This window comes from Haliaeetus leucocephalus, unplaced genomic scaffold (genome assembly GCF_000737465.1).
Source record: "Haliaeetus leucocephalus isolate CR32 unplaced genomic scaffold, Haliaeetus_leucocephalus-4.0 Scaffold148, whole genome shotgun sequence".
Classification (NCBI taxonomy): domain Eukaryota; kingdom Metazoa; phylum Chordata; class Aves; order Accipitriformes; family Accipitridae; genus Haliaeetus; species Haliaeetus leucocephalus.
The window spans coordinates 1,571,502-1,594,401 of NW_010972584.1; the positions used below are offsets into that span (position 1 = coordinate 1,571,502).

At 38.3% G+C, this 22,900-nt stretch overlaps 1 protein-coding gene across 2 annotated transcripts in view; it reads right to left on the minus strand.

Moving 5' to 3' along the window:
- PRKCD (protein kinase C, delta) overlaps positions 1–22,900 on the minus strand; it is a 69,883-nt gene that overhangs the window by 11,458 nt on the left and 35,525 nt on the right. For both annotated transcript variants that reach the window (XM_010561589.1, XM_010561588.1), the window contains exons 2-9: positions 18,917–19,051; positions 14,956–15,155; positions 11,904–11,964; positions 2,786–2,942; positions 2,069–2,100; positions 1,309–1,394; positions 812–941; positions 97–197 (exon numbers count right to left, since the gene is read on the minus strand). In XM_010561589.1, the coding sequence (XP_010559891.1) occupies positions 97–197; positions 812–941; positions 1,309–1,394; positions 2,069–2,100; positions 2,786–2,942; positions 11,904–11,964; positions 14,956–15,155; positions 18,917–19,031 (882 nt within the window). In that variant the 5' untranslated portion in view covers positions 19,032–19,051. The remainder of the gene's footprint in view (positions 1–96; positions 198–811; positions 942–1,308; positions 1,395–2,068; positions 2,101–2,785; positions 2,943–11,903; positions 11,965–14,955; positions 15,156–18,916; positions 19,052–22,900) is intronic.

A 22,900-nucleotide genomic window follows, 5' to 3' on the forward strand; every position in this document is an offset into this window, starting at 1 on the left:
TCAGTTCCCCATAAAAGCGATACAGAAAAGATGAATTAAAAACCCCCAAATGCTCTGAAAACAACTAATTACTTGACAAATGGCAATAAAGCATACCTGGCTAACTTGATTTAAAGCTTCAGCTAGCAGCTTCTGATTTATTCCACATAAGTTTGCTACCTTCTTCTGGCATTTATGATGCACGTTCATCCCACATTCTAAAAGAAATATAAGGATGGTTATACAAGCATCAGGAAAATACTGTCTGACATTACAACAAAAAGGGCTGTTCCTCTGTGCAGTTCAGAAACTTTGTTGTAAGACCAGATTGTACATCGATCTATCATTGTTAATAAAACTGCAGTTTTAATCTTTAACTCAATGAAGGCTACAAAAATTGTTCAAAAGGAAAAAAACTCCAATCATCATTATTTTATTCTCAAAATCTTTTACAATAAAGATCATCTTGCCTTTCTGTGGGAGAATTACAAAAATGGTATTTACAGTAAACACTTTCAATACACTTTTAGGCCCTACCTTGAGTCAAGACTCACCAAATTTCAGCTACTCCCAAAGTAGTAATTTTGATTATACTTAAGATTACAGCCCTGCAGCATGTTTTCTGACTCCGTTAGAGCCAAGTGCCTATTTGTCTCTCTCTAGTACAAAAGCTTTTTCAACCACGCATAGATGAGATGAATCCCATTCTATACAACAGACATACACAAATGCACCCTGTGTAGCAATAGCTAATCTAGTGGGGGGCAAAAGGGGGGAGACTACACTGGAAAAGCATGGAGAAGTCCCAGCTGCCCGCCCTCCACCTCCGTACCTTCACATTTAAGTCCTTGTTTGACTAGCCCCCAGAGCAGGCTGCCACAGTGGTCACAGAAGGTAGGGCTCATGTAGTTGTAAACTTTGAAGCGATGAGGCATGTCAATGTTGAAACGTTCCTTTTGAAACTGAGGACAGGGAGAGGGGTGAGGCACTCTACCCAAAACAGGACCAGCTTCTTACAGAAAGCTGCTTGGATATTACAAAGCTACAATAATTTTATCTTGAATACTCCAGTCTTAACATCCCTCATCTAGCAGGGAAAGAATCTGCCCATCAAGTACTACCCACCCCTTTGCAGGACTTTTAACTACTTTTCTTGCTTGAAAGTTTCATCCACTACACGTTATATACAATCTTCAAGAGAAGACAGTAACTTGGGTTGTACAGCCAAGCACCTCCCAAATGGACTTGGCTGTTGCAATACAAGGTTTTGTTTGTTCAGGAGTGTTTAATTACATAATTACACTCTAAATATATTGTTCCAGCTCTTACCATTGTGTCCCTGCTGTTGGCTGCAGTACCAGTACACCTCCCAATGATTTTATCAATACATTTCTTATGAATAGCAGCATTGCATTCTTCAAGACATGCACAAGAAAAAAAAAGATTCCCTCAGATAACAAATACATGGGATGAAGTGTTCGCATTTCATAGCATAATGTGAAAACCACACTCCTTTCCCTCATACTATATACACCAAACCTTTCTTTTCTATCAAGATGATCTTTCTTAAGCTGATTCCCCCCCATTTTCTTTTATCATAAACTCTATTTCTAAACTAAATTTGCCTCCATTAGGCAACGCCACTAGCATTTGATAACAGATGGACAATATTATGCTTTGGAGTTTTACCCTTTGACATCTCCCCTACTGTTTGCAGTAATGCACAGAAATCTGTGCTAAGTAAGTGAAAAGCGCTTTTCAATTCAGCTGTAAAACCCCTCAATAGCTGTAACTCATTTTAGAAAAGGTTTCACAAAAACTGCTGTCATAAATGAGTGCAACTTTTCAACAGCATTCCACTCTTACGAGAAGAATAGCTAAAGTCTAAATCTTGCTACTAAAAACTCAGGTAGGAATCATAATTAGACGGCCTTAGGTTACTGTGCAAAACTGGTGTTTAACATCTACTACTACCTATGGTGATGATACACTGTGCCATGCATATTTACAGAAGATTTTTCAACAGTAACTATTAGATCTACAGATTCATGTGGAAAGTAGTACAAGAAAAAGGTAAAAAGTGACTTACGCCTACATTTGTATCCCTGCTTGTTGAGTCCCCTGAAAAACAAATGATAAAGAAGGAAACCAAAAATATACGTTTGCTGGAATAAAAGGTGGGGTTTTTTTTATTTTTACCATGTCAACCAATCAATCCTTTGCCTACGGGAATATTTGTTCCAATTAATAAACTGGTCTAAACTCTGCTATTCAGAATCTTCTGTCTTAGGAAAGCAAGGTTTAGAAGACAAGGTAGTGTGTTTTGATAGACCAGCAAATCAGGAGGGAAACACTGAAAAGGCAAGGTTTCAATCACATGGGAAATCCTCCTGATCTGACTTACTACAAAAACAGCCTTACTGTGAAGGGGATCCAGCTTCTTGCTCTCTATGGGTCTTTACTCTGCTATCAGCCACTTCACATCTTAAAGTCTGAGCATTATTTGCTCAGATCCATCCATCTGATTCTCTTGTGAAAGAGCTGCTGTTGATTACGGCCCAGATCTCACTTGATGCTGACGGAATTTTTGCCAATTATTTCAGTGGCAAAAATATTCAAGTTCTATTTTTTAATGTGAAAGAGACAACTATAGTTCTTAGGTATAACAATGCTCTTAGTAAATATATAATTTCAATTTCCCAGCACACATGAATTTACATGTCATGTTTTGTCTCAATGTACCTGAAGCAAATTTTGCAGTTATTTGGCCCTTGGGGGTGGGGGAAGCTTAGTGTTTCCTTCTTACCATACAAAGTCTTTGCAGACAGAGCAAAACGTAGGTTGTCCAAAGAAGGTAGCAATAAATTCATGATTTTTGATGTAGTGGATTTTGGCTTGCTTGATAGCTCCTCTCCTGTTCATAGTTACCGTACCCTCCTCTTCCCTCATCGACAGTTTGCAGTCTAAGGGGGAGACAAGAAGACACACTTTTAATACTTTAAGGTATTACAAAGATTAATATTTGCTTCTCCAAAAAAGTTGTTTGTTTTTCTGTTTCAGACTTGTGCTTCTATTTATTTTACACCTGCATTCTGCAGACTTTCAGTACAACAAGGGTGGAACACATGCATGCACGGCTTCCTAAGGTGTCTCTGTGTCCTTGTTTGCAAGCACTTCCCTCTCCTGCTCATTCAGAAGAAGCCTTCAGCAAATGAGCCGAGAGGAAGAAGCAGGAATGGAGTACAGTCTCGCTAGAGAAATGAAAACCACAGTTGTTTCTTGAAAAAATATAAGCTCCTGTATGTTATGGGATTTATGTGCAAGAGAAATAAACGTTTTATTGGAAGCAGGAGGGTTGTCTTCAGCAGAAGCCCTTTCATGCTGCTGCTCTGCATGCCCTCCTGAACCGGGACTACAGCAAGAGATGCAGGTGAAGTGCTGCAGGAACTCCTGAGTCACGACGGGACCATACTGCTGTAAGATAGGTTTCTTCCAGCCTCCAGGATCATTAAGCAGTGAGGACAAATGAGATTTTCAATTAGACATTTCCATTATGCTATCTCATAATGTCGACGCTGTATCTGTCAATGTCTCAGTCTCATACCTCTCCCCTCCTAACCCCAATGGGGTTAGAGTATATAGTACTATAAAATACCATAACAATAACAGTATATACTACAGTATATACTTTAGCATCTAATACTACATTACATAGAAATTACATACACTATTAGCCAAGAAAAAAAAACAAGAAAAAAATTCTCAGGCTCTGAGTCCAACTGGCTCATATAGGTCCTTCATTACAAGTTATAGTTATTTCCACTCAGTTCCAAGGAAGCTTCTGAGTTTCTCTTAGAAAAATTAGTATTTTGTGTCTCAATCTTTCAGCCACAACTCAGACTATATAGTCTTACTTATACATTTTGAAAATAATAGGAGTTTGTAACAGAGGTAACCCCATGAAGGTATATCAAGAGAGATTGGGTAACTGGTAATTTAACCCTAGGACACATTTCTTGTCAATAGAGAGGAGCTGTTGAGGAACAATCCCATCCAGCAGGAAAAGATAAAGTCTTGAATCAGCAATGAGGAGCTGATCAACTGCTAACTGCATCAGCTCTGGCCAGCAGCTTGTGGGTCCCAATCAGGAAGAAATGTGGACATGATTCACAGGTCGAAAGTGCTGCAAGGTTTAGGGTAACAGGAGATTGCCATTTGCAGGATGGGAGTTTCCACAGCAATGGAGTAAGGAAAAACCTGGAAGAGCATTTTTCCATTGTCAATACAATTAGGTTTTATTTGCTCCGTTGCATTGCTGCCTTTTATCAGCACCAGTGGGAGCTTTGCTTTTTATACTGATAGAAACAGATTTGTTTCCTTTGCCAAGTCACACTAACTGTAATGCCTGAGCTTACTACAAAGTTACCCAGGAGCTCCATTTTTCTTGTTGCTAGCTGCACTTGTTTTTTGTTATTTTATTAGCTGGCTGCCACCACTGCTATTCCAACAGACTGCTGAACCTGGAATACAATCTATCATTTGATACCATTTTGAGTGCCCTACACTAATATATCAGTCGGTCACAGCCAACAGCAGCCGGACTGCAGCAGCATGTACTTAGAAAAGAAATGACAACGTCAGCTAAGAGATTAAGGAAAGATTAAGCATATTAGTGCAAAGAAAGATCAAAAAAGGTCCCTGGGTTTTGCCACTAGGTATTAATGCACTTTTCTGAGAAACTGGCCATCTGGTTCAGAGAAAAACCCATCCTGCCTCCCCCTGAAAAGAGCTCACAACATGCACTATGTACACCACCGAGTCACCTCTTCCCCTCCAGGAACAGGATTCATTTCTGCTGTTCAAACAGGCTACTGAGTTCACCCAACAAAAACTCCCATCAGCTGCTGCACTTCAGCTTGTCGAAGTCTGCAAACAGTACAATCTCTTTGTTTAATCTTGCTCGGCAAATACACAGACCTCACCCACTGGTCCTCAAATGCTTCAGGGAAACCACACACTGAAATGTGTGTGCAAGGAAAACAACGTTGAGAGTCAGTAATACTTCATATTGTTTGCTGCATGAAAAGGATGTCTTCATAAGGGTGATTTAATCAGTAACAGCAACAAAGCAGAGAAAGGTGTGTTACTTTATAGCATGTATCTGAGGAGATAACCTGTGATGGAGCAGATTAGGGGACAAAAGCTTCCCTAAAGCCTGTAACACAAGCAAACCAAGTGTTTAGTGAGGAACTAACAGGATTCACCAGGTGAACAGGATATGGCTTCTCCTCATGCTGAAATAATTGTAGTAATTCAGCATTGCTGACACTGTGCAAAAGTTTCTGACAAAACTTGATCAGGATATGGGCAACCGTGGTGTTTCCTCCCTGTCTGAAACACCGATATGAAACTTAATAGAAGTATGAGACTGGCATGTATTTTTTGACAGGGTAATTACTAAACTAATCACTTCATTTGTACAAAGAAAGAAAAAAAATAGAGAAAGAAAAAAATAAGATAAAACCCCCCACTTTCCTTAAACATACTTTAACAGTGAAGAATACTTGAGCACAGGAAAACTTCAAAATCGGCATGTGAGAACACACAGTCTTTACAACCAGCTGCCTTATTAAATACCTTTGCCAAAACCAACCAATATATCAAAGTATAGCTGAAAACATTTTTGTATGTTTCAGAAGCAACTGAGAGGTTTGGACAGCAGCTCTAAGTCAAGTGCACGTGAAGCTGAGATGGCTCTGAAATGATAGTGTATTTAATTTCAATTTACTATGGGCTTGTTTAACAAGTTATCTTTAATGAGTAAATTACCTTTAATGTGTAATGCTCCAGAAAAGAGTTAAGAAGTTCAGCCAACCATGGACTCAACTGGGGAATAAAGGCTTTATTTCAAAGATGCAGAGAGAATCAACAATTTTAAGGAAGTAACTTTCCCAACAACTGTACGGATGCAGGGTGGAGATGGGGGGGAGGGGACAAACATAAAGGGAAAGCCTTTGCTTCCCCCACCAAGCAAGCCAGGATTTCCACAGATTAAATACTTGTCCTGCGCCAGCACACGGTCATAAACAGTCACGTAGAGAACAGCTCAATCAGCAACTAAAATCCAGGTGACCTCTGCAGCCTGGACCTGAAATTAATCATATTGGACCCAGCACACACCATTAAACATAATCTATTTCCTCTATTGAGAACTGTGGTTAATATTTATCACTGGCACATAGTTCAAGTATTTCAAGGTCCCTTCTCAAAACTTGCAGCTGATCTGACAAAAGCACCCAGAACTCTTCCATGCCATATATTCATTAAGAAACCATTAAGCATGCTAGTGCAGTTCTCCAGAAGTGCTGTGAACATACCATTGTATAGACTATTTAATTGCAGCATCAGTCCTTCTGAATATTTCTAGGTGTTACAGCCACTAACATAGCATGCAACCCACAGTCTGGAAAACATTTGCTAAAACAATATTGCTAGGACTCTGCTGAACTGTAATAAACCTCAAGGTGATGTCAAATTCTCTCAACTGAACCTCAAAAGTTCAGGGACAAAAGAAAATTACCCCCTGAATAAGCCTACTAGATTTTTTAAAAGAAAGAATAGAAAAAATATTTACCATCTTCAGAGTTCATTTTTCATTTTAACTTGCTCATTTCACAGTTCTGTTTGTGAACAGAGGAAAGGTAACAGTGCTACTGTCAGAAACTGAAAACCTGGACTTCAAACAGGGACAGGCAAAACATTTTCTGAGCTAACTGGCTGCTTAAATTGAGATTTGCCTGAAACTGCATAATAAATTACAAAATCCACTAACATTTCTGTTCAGTGTCCCCTTCTGCTGTTCTACAGCCTTGCACTTGGCTTTGTTTGAAAGTTAAGTGTGCGTTCTGGTCAAGAAAAATATTAATCATACATAGCAATCATTAAAAAGTAAAGCTTAGTCCTCACAAAGGAGACTTTCCTGGTATGAACTGTCTCAGAGGAAAACTGCTCTGTAACCTGGTCTGGGAGAGGACTGCTTTACAGATCATCTGTACAAAAAAACCCCCCAAAACCCAACAAACCATTTATAGAAATACAAGTTCCCCAAAAGTCTACACTTCTGTGACATGAACTTGCTATGTTAAATCGTTTTTGGTTTTGTGATCATCACAATGTTTCATTTACAGGCAGTTTTAATATTGCTATGTATTTCTCTCTCTCTCTTTTTTTTTTTTTTAAATCTCCTCCGTTCTCAGTACTTGTGGATTTTACACTGCTGACATTTAAGTAGCAATACCAATAATTTGCTATTGTAGAAGCCAATACTATTTCCTCTCAAAGCTGGCACATAATCTCAAATTACCTATCTTGGCCCGAAGCAGTTATACTACAAGCTTTAGCACGAGTAGTCAAAACCGGTGTTACAAACTCTTAGTAGCACTTTTATGAAGATATGTATACTACATGTGATAGTGTATGCATTTCTACTGGAAGAAAAGCTACAAGTATGTTATGCTCTGCTCTGTGCAGAGACTGGGACACCCGCAGGACATGGACTTCTTGCCGGCTCCTCTAAATAAATGAATGAAGTCCTGCCTTGGCCACTGAGCCAGCACCTGCTACTGTTTTGACTGACACCTAGCAGAGCACTGAGGTGGACTGCTCTGCAGCTACTTTTAGCATCTCTTTACTGAACTAGTCTTTCATGGGCATTAATGAAGTCAGTGGTCTTTTAGAAAAGTGCTAAAATGGAACCCAGTTTTAAAAAGCCCTGCCTTTCAATCCAGAAGGAAAAAATCCCATGTCCACACTACTTACAGTCTTTGTAGCGCTCACACCATCTGCAGAGCTGCTGTGCTAACACAGTCTGTGCTCAGCTGTAGAGTACTTTTTCTTTTTTAATTTCAGGAAGTGTTTTGGTTAACACTTCTGCAGAGATACCTGATACCTCACTCATTGTGGTAAAACAGGGAATAAACTGGAAAATGGGTTTTCTCTTTTTTCTTTTTTAAATTACAAAGGCACAGTAAACCCAACCTTTAAAAATACAGCAGCTAAGTCACATTTCTTGTGAACATATAAACTATATCAAATTTTCTCTGCTCTACACAACACATTAGCTACTTACCAACCAAATACACTGCCAACTTTGTGTTTATGAAATTACAACTGCAAATGTTTGATTTTCTTAAAGACAATTAAGCTAGAAAACATTTTTATTAAATTCATGCAATCACACTTCTAGATGCAGATTAAAGCAGATTCTAGGTGCCACTGAGTTACTATCACATATGCCAAATTTCTAGAAATAGTCTTTTCTCAGTTAAATTATTAAATCATACCAACTTTTCAATTTACAATTTTAAGGCACAGTTATGGCTTTTCAGCCCTTATCATTATTATTATTTACTAATAACGTGACAATCCTTCCCCAACACACCTTATCCATAGAGAAACTTGCTTTAATTTAGACCCATACAATATGCAGACTGTGACAGCAAGTCTGTTATCTACTCTATTATTTTTCACAGATGCCTCAGAAAAATTCTAAAATCTAATGCTTCTCCAACACTCATCTCAACACACACAGAGAAAAACATATTCAAAGTACATGCAGCTCACTGGTTCATGTTCCTCTCCCAGAAGTCAGATACTTGAGATATCAAAAGGTCACATGCAAATTACTCACCTTCTGATATGGCTAATACCATTTCAAGGAAAGAATTCACTAACCCTTTCTCCAGGAGACTGAAGCCAGTAAAACAGCAATTCAGGATTCAAAAGCAAGACACAAACATACTTCCAAAGCCTCCAAAGCTGCTAACACCACACAAGACACTCAGCAGTACAGCAAGCCACCTCTGTGATCCTGGGTTTTCTTACTCGATAAGGTCATTAACTACATTTGAATAAACAAAGATCAAGCAAAGCATTAAAAGTATTGCAACTCCCACCTATTAAAACTAAAGCTGCTTTACAGAATTATAACCTAGTTTCAATACTACAACGAGAGAAGGAGGGGCAGAAAGAAAACAATATTCTGAAATGAAAACGGGGGTCAACACCCTGTTCTCATGTTTCATACGTCAGAAGAAAAACTTTTTATTTCCAGCACAAGCTTCTTTTCAAATCACAGGACAGAAGACAAAAAAGTTCTTTGACAGCTCTAAGTCAGCCCTGTTTTACAGGGTCTAGAAAGAAACAACCTCTAAAATTAGGAAGACTTTTCATATATCGCCCTAAATTAACTGCTCAGGCCCCAATCTGCAAAAATAATATACAAATGAAATGTCTCAGTGTAGCCTACCATGGAGCAAATTTTAATACCAGTTTATTCCATGAAAATTCTTCTCTAATAATAAGTCTGATAACGGAGCAGTAATACACTTACTTCTTAATACTGACTGCTGCCTACCATCAAAACAGAGACAAGCAGTTTTCTCTTAGGTGGCAGAATGCTTGCTACTTAGAAGGGAGGGTTGAAAAAGAACAGCTTTAGTTTGCAAAACAAGCCAAAGGAAGAATTATCACTTTTGCAAAGTGCTTGGAGATTTTCAAACAAAAGGTAGCACCTCTAACTCAAAGATACTAATGGTAGCAATACCTTCGAATAAACTAGGGAACAACTGAAATACCAGTTTCAGAACAAGCCTTTTTTAGTATTTTAGAAACATAGCTACCATGCAGTTCCATATGGAAAGGCATGTCAGAGAGAAAACAAAATGGTGTGTGCATAGGAAGGAATGTGAACTATCTCTGAGCTTCCAACTATTAACTAAGGGTTTTAGCAATGTGAAGAATGGAAGTTAATACAAATATTCTTGTAATGCACTAACAAACTTCTCTGCTCTAACACTGCTAACTACTAATTTAACTAGACAAAACATTTATAGCAGTGCAATGATGAGCCAAAAATCATTCAATGTTTGCCTATTTATCAATATACAGATAGTGACATGAGGGAGGTCTAGAACTTTGAGGATTGGTATGTTAAAATACCTTGATGTTTGATGTGAATGCTGCAAATACCAGATTGAGTGACTTTCCTTCACAAAATGTAGATGTATAAATGTCTTGAAAGGGAGTTTCCACTGCCTGTGTGGTTGGTTACCAAAAAGGTATCGGTGAGTAATTTTCTATAAAGCAGAAGGTAAATAGGAAGTTGTTGTGAAGTAGAAGGTCTAAAGAGAGCATTCACACGCAAATCTTAACTTGTTAATTAAAGTATGATTGCATGACTCTAATGATCTGTTTGGTATTTCGGCTTAGTCCACTACCATCTGCAATCCCTAATAAAGGCAATGAAAAGAATTGCAAGAACATTGAATCTATTTTTAAATTCTTTTTGATCAATAACTAAGTGCAATTATTTTAGTATTTAGAGCACAAAAGTATGTATCTTTCAACTGACAGCTAACAGCAAATTATGGAAGATTTTCACTTACGGCATTCTCTACTGTTCCTCATGCCTGTGTGGAAAGGACGAAATAGGCTTCAGCCTCATCAAATAAGCAACTGAGAATACTGAAGTTGGTTTTGTACAGTTTTGGTTGAGAAACTTTTACGTTTCCTGGACAAACAGATCCTGTAGGTCTCATTAAATAGATGGATTCTCCTAACACCACTGCCCCATGAAACTGCTTTGCACAGGAAAGCCATGACAAAGACCAAGACAAAGGTTTTCCAATATAATGGCTCACAAGAGTTTGAATGCAAACCAGAATATTACTGGTGCACAAACAGAGAGCTTTTGATCTTCAGCAAAATGCTCTTCCTTACAGGCTCTTCAGAGTCACACAATTTTTTGAAATTTTGCTTTAGAGAGTTAAATTTTCAAAAAGGAGACCAAAATAACGAGCGTATGGGCTGGTTTTTTTGCCATTGCAAAGATAAAATGTCAACTCTGAAATGTCAGGTACTGCATATCACATTCTATCTTTAGTAGCTTTTCTAGTAACTGCTACACAGATTGCACATATGGTACAAAAATGTATGGTACCTTCACAATTAACTTGTTCTATGAGAGCAGAACTATGTTCCCTGTATATATCTGGGAGAAAAAAACCCAACAACACACCAATGCTTTAAAACTTACAGCTTACTCTTTCCCCTTATTATTTACAAACACATAGTATTAAACCATGTAAGACTGATAGGCTAATATGGCAGATGCGTTCAATTCCCAAGAAATAATGGTTTCGTGACTTCTAGTACGGGAAAGTTTTAACCACTAGCTAAGCAAGTTGTGAGGTTTACATCATTTCCTTTAGGAAAGAATTCCACAGATACACAAATCCCTGCCAAAATATTTGTTTTTATTACTGTACTTAAAGCTTCCCCCTCATGATTAACTGTCTTCTCTTACCTCCTAGTTTCTTCTCCAAATAGCATGTGTAGATTTCTGACATATACAGGTTGTTCACTTTTTAAACTGATGTGGCAGAACATTGACTATATTTGCATTTTAGCACTTAACGATTCACTCAGTGCTACAGTCAGTTTTTCTGTGATTAGTGACTATGACATCTGAATCCCAGGAAACTCAGATGCAGCTCCCCAGTCTACAAAAAAAGTTTCCCACATAAGCTAGAATAAGAGATTTAACTTCTTTGCACCTAAAAAGGAACTGATATCTTTTCTATCACATCAGAACATGAGGACAGACATATTAAAGACCCCAGAGTGGCTAAATGCAACAGCAATAAAGGGCCCAAAGGCACTTAGAAATGAACAAATGCAGCCAGGACTCCACACAACAAAAACCCTACCTACAAAACAAATTAATAAAATCAGAAAATTCTACTCAGTACACCAGGTGATTTTGTGTGTGTGTGTGTGTGAGCTACACCCTGTGTTCTACAAAAGGAATGTGAAAAAAAGTTTTATTTTTACATAACTGACTGAAAATAAACAGTTGGCATTACCTGCATCTTCCAAAAAATACTGCACAGCCATCAGCACCTTCCCCTGAGGTTGCAGGTCAAGCTATGGAAAGAAAGATACCAACAGTGAAGTATGTAGTTGACTGAAACTCTCAGGAATTTGAACAGCTCTTTCTAGGGAATCAAACTATAATATTCAATAACTATTGGATTACAACCCTCTTCCATATCTCACTGCTGCAGCTGAACCAGGGACTTTTATTCTATTGCTTTTACTAGTGTGCTGCATTTCTTTGATGTCTACTCAAAAGTTCAGTGCAGTCAAAGTTCACATTGTTTTTGCATGTCCCTTTCCCGTTTCTGCAAAGAAGTTTGTTGACTTCTGTTTTTACTATTAGTAAACTCAATTTGCACAGGAACTTAGTTTTAAAAGAAAAAGTATATACAATCCCTTATATGTTTATTGGGAGTACAAACCATAGAGATATCAAATACTGGTGCCTGTAATCAGAAACACAGTGTTATCATCAAAATTTATTTTACTTTCCCCCTCAAACCATTACACATGGTTTCTGTGACAAATTCTACAAATGCCTTTAAGCCAATAGCTGAGGTCACTTCCTGTGCTCAGAAAGTAGCCACTAATTCTTGAACTGCTGCCTTCATAAAAAGTAAGAAGCTATTAAGCATGAAAGAGTCTGATTCAGTCTTCACTTCAGCACAGAGCAAAGTATCCCTGGGTTAACAGTAAATATAACTTGGGAAGAAAACAAAAAAAGAGAAAGAAAACCACAATTATGTTAGATGCATCCGTGAACATATCCCCCCTACTGGGATAATGACTAAGTTTTCATCTTTAAGGCAATGTCTGACAGATAAAAACATTTGCCCAACAAAGCTTACAGAAGGCAAAGACCTCCTTTACAGCTACTACGGACAGGCTGTCTCTCCATACACAAAAATAACCTTATTAGGCTATGGTAAGCAAACTAATGTCTCTTTGCTGGGCATGATGGTCTATCCAAGTCATGACTGAAATCGTGCAGAGGAATTTTAATGCTGATGATGTCTATGTGGTACCTGTTCTACAGATAATAAGCAGAGGATTTCAGACCATTGAATTGGCTAAAACTGATCGCTAAAACTAAACCTGATAACCGTTAGTTTCAACTACTCTTTGAATAATTGCTCTTGTCTCAGAATTCAAGTTAAGGTGTGGAAAAAAAAGTGTGATTTCAGAATGTAACAGGTGAATACAAACCAGTCAGATCCTACCAGCCTAGCAAAAGTGTAAGCCCCTTCAATATCAATCACCCCTTTAAGAAAGGTTTTTTCTGAGATCTGCTTGGTAAGATAGTTAGATTTGCACATACTCAGAGCAAAATCCTGCCATTTACAGCAAAAATGGACTTGATAAAGAATAGGAGTGTTTTTTCTTTTAAATATTCCCATACTAAGCTAAGCAGCAACTGGATACTGCCTCCTATTCATGTCCAGCATTCAGGAAAAGCATTCATACATCCAAGAAGAAAGTTCATGTATCCACCCCCTACCAAGGAAGGGCCAATATTGCCAGTTGTGTGAGAAAAGAGATGCTCATCAAATTGGACGTAAGCAGGAACTATCTGTTACTACCTGCTTATCCTGCTTTAGCCCACCCAATTAAAAGGTCTTCTCCTGTAGGGTTTATCTTCTGGGCAAATTCAGCAACACTCCAGTCCAGAAGGCTTTGAATACAAGACTATGTGTGAAATTTTAAGGAGACCTGCTCCCACTTAACAAATATTTCCTTAGCACTAACTGGACTCAAAATACAGAGATGGGTGGTTCCTGTATTAGCAAATACATGTAGTTTCTGGGCAAGCTGTCTGGAGTACAGCTTTACATGCAACTGGATAATGAGCAAAAGTATTTATAGCACTTATCCACCTAGCTAGACAGCTCTCACCCAAATTATAGGATAGCCTGACATTCCTCTCTGAATTTTATTTCTGCATTTGGAGAAATGTTGAATATTCAGGACACTAAATTAGAGTTGATTCAAGACTTTATAGAGTCCTCTGGGACAATAATGCCTCATCACATTCTCATAATCCTTTTGGTTGGACCAGGATCTCAGCGACTTCAGTTGGGTCTGAAAGTTGAAAAAGAAGCTAGAAAATAGGATTTTATAAAGATGACATCATTAAACCCTTAATTCGTTAAAAATTCTTTGCAACTAAATGAATGAAACATGTTTGGCTTTTCAGAAAACTGGGCTCAGGGTTTTGATCCTCCCTGCCTCTGTCACTTTTCTCTCTCTTTAGACGTACAAAATAAAAAATATTTTATATTTTTAATTTTCTGCTTGAGGTTTACAGGGCTAATTGAAATTTATTCACATACAGTTATTTAGAAGTTGTTGTTTGGGTTTATGTAGTTCAACAACTAATAATAACTACTGGCATTTAGACTAAATGTATATTTCTAAATTTAAAACTACATTAAACCCTAACTTCACCTCCCCTCTTAATTTCTGAGATCAATACTCAAAATTGTACTCAGTATGATACAGGAGCAAGTGACACTCAGCAAGATGCCATACCCCTTGACTTCACATACAAACAATTGTTTGGGGGACAGGGGCAAGAAAAGATACCAGGATAACAAAAATGGGGATTAAAGGATCCCCATTTTAGCAGCATCAAGCCAACTAAAATTTATTATAAAAATAAATAAATAAAATTAGAAATTTTAAGTGGAAATGCCTTGGAATAAGCTTCACCCTTCTTTTTCTCTGGATGAATTACAATGATCAGATCCAATTTAAATGTCTGCTAATTGCTATAAAAACGACTAGACTTTAGAACATAGGCACTCAATGTGATGTATGCCATTATTTCAAACACTAATACCATTGATTTTATTGTCAATTTCTTGAACTTTGATTGTACATTATCTGCTTCCAAAATGCTGCTAAAACAATTGTCTTATAAGCCCTGCCACAGATGTTAAAAGGATCGAACACTTAAGTTTAAAAGGCAGAAGGCATCCGTTCAGCTTGAAAGAAACATAACCAGGTCAGGAAGTTTCAGGAATTAATCTCCTTCCTTACCCAGAATTCTGCTTTGCCGTTGCCTTTCTTGCACCGCTCTGCCAGGACCGACACACCTACAGTCACTTCAGATAATGGCTCTTCTGCTGCTTTCATGAGAACAATCTGAATCACCCGTCCTTCATAAATGTGGGCGTCAAAAGTTGATTTCCATTCTGGATACATGGTAGGTTTCTTCTGAACTAGAGTTTTTCCTCTCTCTGAAAGACACAAAAAAAGGACAGAAACTGTAAAATCAAATAATGTAGATCTAGTACGTAAACTTAATAAAATAAAACAAAGAGAGAACCCTTGTACTGAAACCAAAAGCAGAGTTACTACTTCTTGTACTGTGGTTGGGACAAAGTTTAAATATTCAGTTCAAGCATTCATGACTTGGAAGGCAAAGCTCACCCTGACAAACAGGAGGGCATGCAAAGGCAGTGAAGGTGTTAACATACAGCCAGAGAGACCAGGAGGGACAAATCCCATTCTGGAACTCAGAAGCTGGTTTAGTCAGTCACAACATGACAGGGAATATTTGCATGGCTCCTTTCTGGTATAAATCTCCATGATGTGTTGTCTGACCATAGTGAATACCTACTATAATAAGATAAATTAAGCTATGTCTTACACTGACCCAGTTCAAATTGAAACTGGTAGCTGAGAGATGAAAGGCTCCACATTTCATTAATCTACTTCCAACTTGTCCCAACACTTCACTTCTATTCATAAGTCACACTCCCTGGCATTGTACTCTCTATCTGCTACGATTGCTACTTTTTAAATTATATTACAAGGCCTGATCTGTCCTCTCCAGCACATGCAGACTTTGTGCAGCTAAAGAATAAGGAAAGGCTGAAAGGACCTCAAAAAACATCTTAATTTTTTGGTAACATTTACCCAGCCTCCCATATAAGCATCTCCCCAGACTCCCTCCTTAGGAGTTTTACAGTACTCCACTACTCTTATTAGATGGACTTTTTTCCTAATACACAGCTTCAGTCTCTCTTGCTACCACAGTTCATCTAATTTCTTCCTGTCCTTACCTCACACACAGAAAACAGCTGGTGATTGCACGCTCCATAACAAGCTTTAGCATATATCTAGATTTGGGTCTCTTAGTAGTCCCATCAACACATCCAAAATGATACTGCCTCTTAAGCAGCCACATCCAGCTCTTCACTGTGACTCTGGCACATGATGCCACCTCCCCAGTTTTTCTCTGTGATTTGCTGCCAAGCCAATTATTCCCCATTTGTGCTCAGGTAACTGAATATAATTTTGTACGTTCTGCACAATTTCAGCTGTTTATCACGATCATTTGCTGCAACAAAAGTGCTTTCTAAGTGCCTCTCCAGCTCCGAATGATCCATTTTTCCCCTAAGTTTGTAATCTGTTCTTATGATATCAAGGCGGTAGCAAAGCAGATTAAATAGTTGGACCCTTCCCCAAGAAGCTGCAGCGTGGTCCCTCTCCTAAAATTGGCAATAGAATTTACATTCACTTCCACAAAGGATGAATTAGATACTTATTATTTAAAAATCTTCCTGGAAACTCAAGGCAAAGTGTGTGTTTATTCATTAATAGCTTGCTTGATGCACTCCAGTCAATTGTGCTGAGCTATCCAACAAGAGTAGCAAATAGTGTCCTTGTACTTATTAGGGAACAACTGCCAACAACAGCATTACAAATTACAACTTTGACAAGCAGACCTAAGCTTGCTTGCCAAAGGGCATTCTGAAACCGCTCAGGAACAGCCACCTAAGGACGTCCTCCATTTCAATGCAAACTTGAGCATTCCTCTTCTACTCAGTCAAAAGCTTTTATCTTGAATTTAGGGAACTCTGCAGAAAGACAAACTCGAATTCTTAGCAGTGCAAACCTACTTCCAGAAACCTGTACTTGGTATTCTTAACTATGGAAGAATTTGGAAATATTATGGTGAAAATATATAGGGAAAGCTCAAACAAAACACAATTTAGAGATTATTAGGATGGACAATAAAGGTGAGGGTGAATTAAAAGCAGGCTGTCTGCACAGCAAGGCTTTTACACCAGCCTATTTTTTGGATTGCTAAAGCCAGACCTCTTCATCAAAAAGGCAGGCCTCAGGAGGCATCTTTGGGAACATGAGAAATTGCACCTCTTTGCAGAACCTTTGACAATAATTCAGGGTTTGCAGAAGCAGCAGCAGTTTACAGAAGAGTTGGTAATACTCTTCATAGGATTCTTAGAGGGGGAGAGAACTATTTCAGCCCGTTCAGAGGACTGTCCCTATTGCTATGTCCCAATCAATATCTGGTTTGATCAGTTACTATATACCTTTTTACTCTATGTAAAACTGAAAGAAGTAATCTGAATTACTGGCAACAGCTTCCAGCCTGGCCATGCTGCTTTTGTAATTAAAATCATACTAATCAAGCTTTGTTATGGATCACGCTGCCTGCCTGCAAATGAACACTTAAGTGTCAGCAAAGAACAGCATTTAAGAAGAACTCTTCTTACCCCTCCTGTATGCAGGCCTCCTTTGTTTCTCTGCTAACACTACTGGCTTCAAAACACTTTACATGTTTGCAAATTGGCTTAATGCCTAATCATTAGGCAAATTATTTTCTTCTTCCTATACAATAAACTTTTCCTCAAGCATGTTTCAGCATGCAAATCCAACAAAAGTTATTCCAGATCTAGTCAAACTGATAACGGGAGCATTACTTTCTTTTCCTGATTACCTCAATCAGTCACTGATCCAAGGTTCACTGCACTCTCCTCCCCATTTTTTAGTACTTGAAAGACACATGCAAGCAAAGAGGAGAAATATTGGGACAACTCTACTTTTCTAAAGCAGACAGCTGAAAAAAAAAAAAAGAAAGAAAAAAGAAAAAGTGGATTTATTTAGACTACTTCCACCTCTCCACACCTTCTGGCAGCTGTAACACTTTCAACACCATTTCTTCACAGGTTCTCCCAACAGATTAGGAAACTGCTTCTTTGGAGCTTAATGTATTCACTTTATGGCAACATTTTCTGGAAGAGGCACTGCTGCGCCTTGTGTTTAAAGTCTAAAGGCAGCTTTTACCTCAGCGATAAGAGGAAAGCCCAATCATGTTGTGAGGAAGAACAGAATTCACCCTTTCCTGCATTCTTTGATGTTTTGTGAAGCCCTAGAGCCATAATGCAGTATTAGATGGCTGTGGTCTAACCCACTACAGCAATTCCCTCTCATCCTGTTTGGCAACAGTAGTGTATTCTAGCTAAATGTCACAAATTGTTGTAAACCTTTGGACCACTTTCTGTAAAGAAGCCATCTTTGAAGGCTGAGGTCCTGCTGAACAGGGAGGTGCTAACAAGACCATGGGTGCATGTCATTCCAAGCAAATAATTCTGGCAAAATGCCTCAGTTACTACAACAACAACAAACTACACTTCTCATTATTACCTATCCTCCAAGTTAATAAAGGTAATTTAGTACTCTGTGCTTAAGAATGGTTCTCAAACCTGCTGCAGTTCAGATCCCTCTTCTGGCACTCCACTAAACCACTCTCTCCCCTACAGAGCTTCTGCAAGGCTGGAGAGAACAATGATTTATTTAACATTTGCAAACCTTTGTCATGCAAAATTCACAACTCACCTTAACCCATGCAAAAGTCACATTTCAGCTGCTTCACCACATATTTTGTGAATAGTTGTGCGTTGGTGGTGAAGTATGAAACTAGAAAGCTTAGACTTCACCCCACCTGAACGCTCTGGCCACAGGACAAGAAAGCACTAATAAAGAAGTCTTGAAGTCTTGTTTTAGTTTTAAGGTAGGGGTAAAGACAGCAGTCATTGTTACTTCTCCCATTCTGAAAGAAAAGCTAACGTTGAAGTGCTTGGCATAACAGGAAAAGCAGGACTCACTACCATTCTCAGACTAAGAAGGATTGCAGTATTTCTCAAAAACTTACTCATATTCAGAAAAGCATCACCATTTGTAACCTCACCTGTAGTCAATGCTTCCTTCATCTTGATAGCACAGAAAGGCTGTAGGTGTTCCCCTTGATTCTGCACGGGTCCCAGCTCAAATGAATTGAAAGATATCCGTAAGAAGGGGGCCATTGTTCACAGTGATGCACAGCCTAAGTGGAAAGAAGTAAATAAAAATCATAGAATAAAAGACCTGGTCTGAGACTTGTAAGAAAGCAATCCACATTTCTCAGCAGCCATCACAGCTGATAGAACCCATTCTCTAAAGTTTGTGAGTCTTGAATATGGCTTTGAGACCATGAGCCTGAAGTAAAATTGGCATGTACTGAAACAAAAAACATAACATGTACAAAGACTGAATTTAAGACATTCTTTTAACCATATCCTGTTAAAAGTAGGTAGCAGTTATGCCTTTGACTTAGACCTTGCTCGATTTTTAAACACAGAGACCGTACTCATTAACACACAAGTATATAAGCATTCTTATCAAATAAGTAGTTCACAAACTAATAGATTGTTCAAGGGGGGTGGGGTGGGGTGGGGTGTTAAAACTTCTTTTTTCTCTCACACCTGGAATGAAGGGTGAGTTGGGGAAAAAAAGGAAGGAAGGAGAGTGATGTCTGTTCCACATGTTCCTTTCCCAGTATTTCTCACAACCCAAGGAGGGAGAACTAGAAGCAAAATCAATCATCTAAAGCTCACATTATTTTGTTGCTCTTTAGGTACACGTTATTTTCTTTTTTAATTGCTATACAGCTTCAAAAATTCCCAGACAGAATTCTGGGCACCTCAATAGGCAATCATGTGATAAAAGTAACACCTTCGGTTAATTTTATTTTCAAAGATTATCTGAGAAACTACTGAACCTACATACAATTTCTGGACACAGCAGCAAAACGCACTACCACATGTACAGTAAGAGTAACATATCCTTAAGCATGATCAAGTAATTGCACTGCATATGAGCACTTGATCAACATTAACAACCTGAGTAATCGGTCCATACACATGAGTTCGCATTTACTATCTCACTTAGATAAACGCACAGTTATGGAAATTTCTGAAACCTGGAGATTTCACTGGATAAGTGTGCATTTTATTTTTCATACTTAATATAGAAAACAATGTGCATTCCAAATACCACCACCGAACTGAAACAAGTATATATCACACTTCTATTCAAGCACTGCTTTCAGGTGGCAGTGTACTAACCCTAGTGATTCAAACTGTGAGCTGCCATACCTGCACATACCAGGCAAAGGGAAGAGGGAGAGGTAGAAAAAACTCCAGCATTACTGTGTCACCTGGTTTCAACTGTGGGGAATTACAAGAATCCAAAACACCTGTAATTTCTAAGTCAGCAAAGTGGTGTTTCACTACAGCCTTCCCTCATTAAGAGCTCCCGAACTTAGAGCAGATTTCAGTTTACAATTTGCAGCACCTTCAGCAATGGAGTTAGCCCTCTAGCTTCTATGTCAATATTGTTTTGTGAAGCAAAAATTACTTATTCAAAGGATAAAAGAAAACAGTCATTTGATAGCAAGGGAATGCTAGTACGCTCAGAGAATGAGGGATGCAGGGAAGGAGAGATTAGGAGAAAAGAGTTAACAAGGTAACAGGAAGAGATGATGAAAAAAAATAATTAATTGAAACTAGGCTGACCTGGCCTTTTGACTGTAGATTGTTAACCAGCTTGGTCAAGAAGCACTAGGAAGAACATCTCAAGCAATCCTGCATATGCTTGCATTTTTTTAATGTAAAGACATCGACCTGAGAAGCAATTAACATTCCTCTTATAGATCTTAAAGCCCAGAACAGTCATTTAGATAAGACTGTGAAATCAGAGTCTTTGCAGCAAGACAGCATATAGTTCCTGACGCCATTATTTGCACATCACGCAAACTCCTTATGTGGAGACCATACTCAATAAATGGAAAAATTTTATGACTCTCTAACATTTAGTGAGCTGGTTTTTATTAATTGACTGTTTCCCTACCTTCTTTTCTGTAGAGTAAGACAAAGTTAGAAAGCCGGTTTATGATTACTTGGCACCACTGCTTATCCCACTGAAGAAATGAAAGCCACAACTATAATTTTACATTCACGCAGATGGTCATCCAGACTTGCAATAAAATAACAACCCTTCCCCACTAATCCACGGGTTATTGCAGCTTGGAGCACCATTTGATGAGACTGGAGATTGAGATGACCTCACAAAGAAAGAAAAATAGACAGCTTTTCTAAAAATTAACAAACACCATCTGATACATCACATTCACAAATGCAACGTAAACACTATGCTCATCAAGAGTTTTAATGAGGAACATATTTTAGCTGCTCAAGAGACTTGTGCTCACTGTGTTCAGAACTACCCTCAAGTGACTAGCTACAGGACTTGCCAACACCAGATCACATGCAGTTACTACTCAATATGGATGTAAAAGAAACCAGATTTCATCATCTTTCATCTCTGGGGAAACAGCTTTAGAGACCAAATTAGGCCATAGGTAGAAACAAGCTGGGCAGGTCAGCATGTAGCTCCCACTGGAAAGTTTATTTGACAGAATCACAGGATTGCAGGGTAATTCTGGCTGGAATGGACAGCCCAGCTAGAAGTCACAATTTCCAGTAAGTCTGGGACTACACTAACAAAAAATTGGAAAGCACTGACAAAGCTGAACTAACAATTGCACTGATTTCACACAGACCATCTGACTCAAGCCAATGTTAGTCCTGAAACAGAATACAAAGCTTTGACATTTACTTCTTTAACTCCAAATTAACAGATACAATAGAAACAGGTACAATGTATATGTATTTTGAATAACCCCTCAATCTTCCTCATTTCTGATGGCAAAATCATTTGAAGGCCACATTTTCAGCTCTCCTTTTTAGTTTTAATATGGTTATTTGTTTTAGTTTCATTGTACTTGGCCTCAGTGCAATCTCAAATGCTCACTCAGAAATGCTGAACACAAGCAATTCAGCAGTTAGGAGAAAACACCAATATCCCAGAATTTCTGATGATGTTCAAATGCGCTCAGTCCAAGGGCACTGTGAAAACTAGAAGATAACTTTTTGCTTTTCCATTTAACAACTTAATAAAAAACTAAAACCAAACCCAAACAAAAAACTCAACAGCTTACTTTCACATAACAAACCACCTGTTCCTGCCAAGTTTGTCTACCATTATACATTATGCTTTTTTCACAAAAGTAGAGATTTTCAGTGGCCTCATGCAAAATATCACTACACATGATAGACTATACTGTGATGCAGGGAGGTTAAGTGAGAAAGGAGAGTTTGGATTTGCTCCTCAGACACATTTTCCAGTCCTTGTCTATGCTAAGATATTGCAGTGAGATAGTTGACAAGTATCAGCTGTACTGCTGTAAATAAAAACATACCTCACTGAAACTGTTTTTGGCAGTGAAACCCAGTGAAAGAGATTCATTTTAATTCAACAAAGTTTCTCAAAATCCCTGCTGAATACAGTCATCCAAAGTTTTGTCATATTTGAAAAACAAAAACATCAAAAGCAACACATATGTTTTGCTTGTTGCATTTTAGACAAGAGTCCCTCTCTAGACTCCGTGACTATTTCAGAAGTGACAGAACAGCTGCTGATTCTAGTTTTAAGAGCCCTATCTGTCAAGAACTGAAACAGCTATAAAACACCAGCTATGAATTGAGGGAGATTTTACAATCTACTCATACAATCTGTATTGCTGCTTTGATACATTAAAGCCAAACTGTTTTCCCTCAAGGGTGTGATTCTATCCAAACCAAATGATGGAAAAACCAAGATGCAAACTCCAAAAATACTGCAAGTCTAAATTACAGGTTCAATATCTCAAACAGTTTCAGTGTCATGTGCAATCTGAAAAAAGCTAGGGGAAAAATCTTCTAGTAACATTATTCTATATGAAGTACAAGGTGATGGCCACACTGATTCAGAGTACACCATCGGATGCTGTCCAGCACAACATTAATTTTGTCAA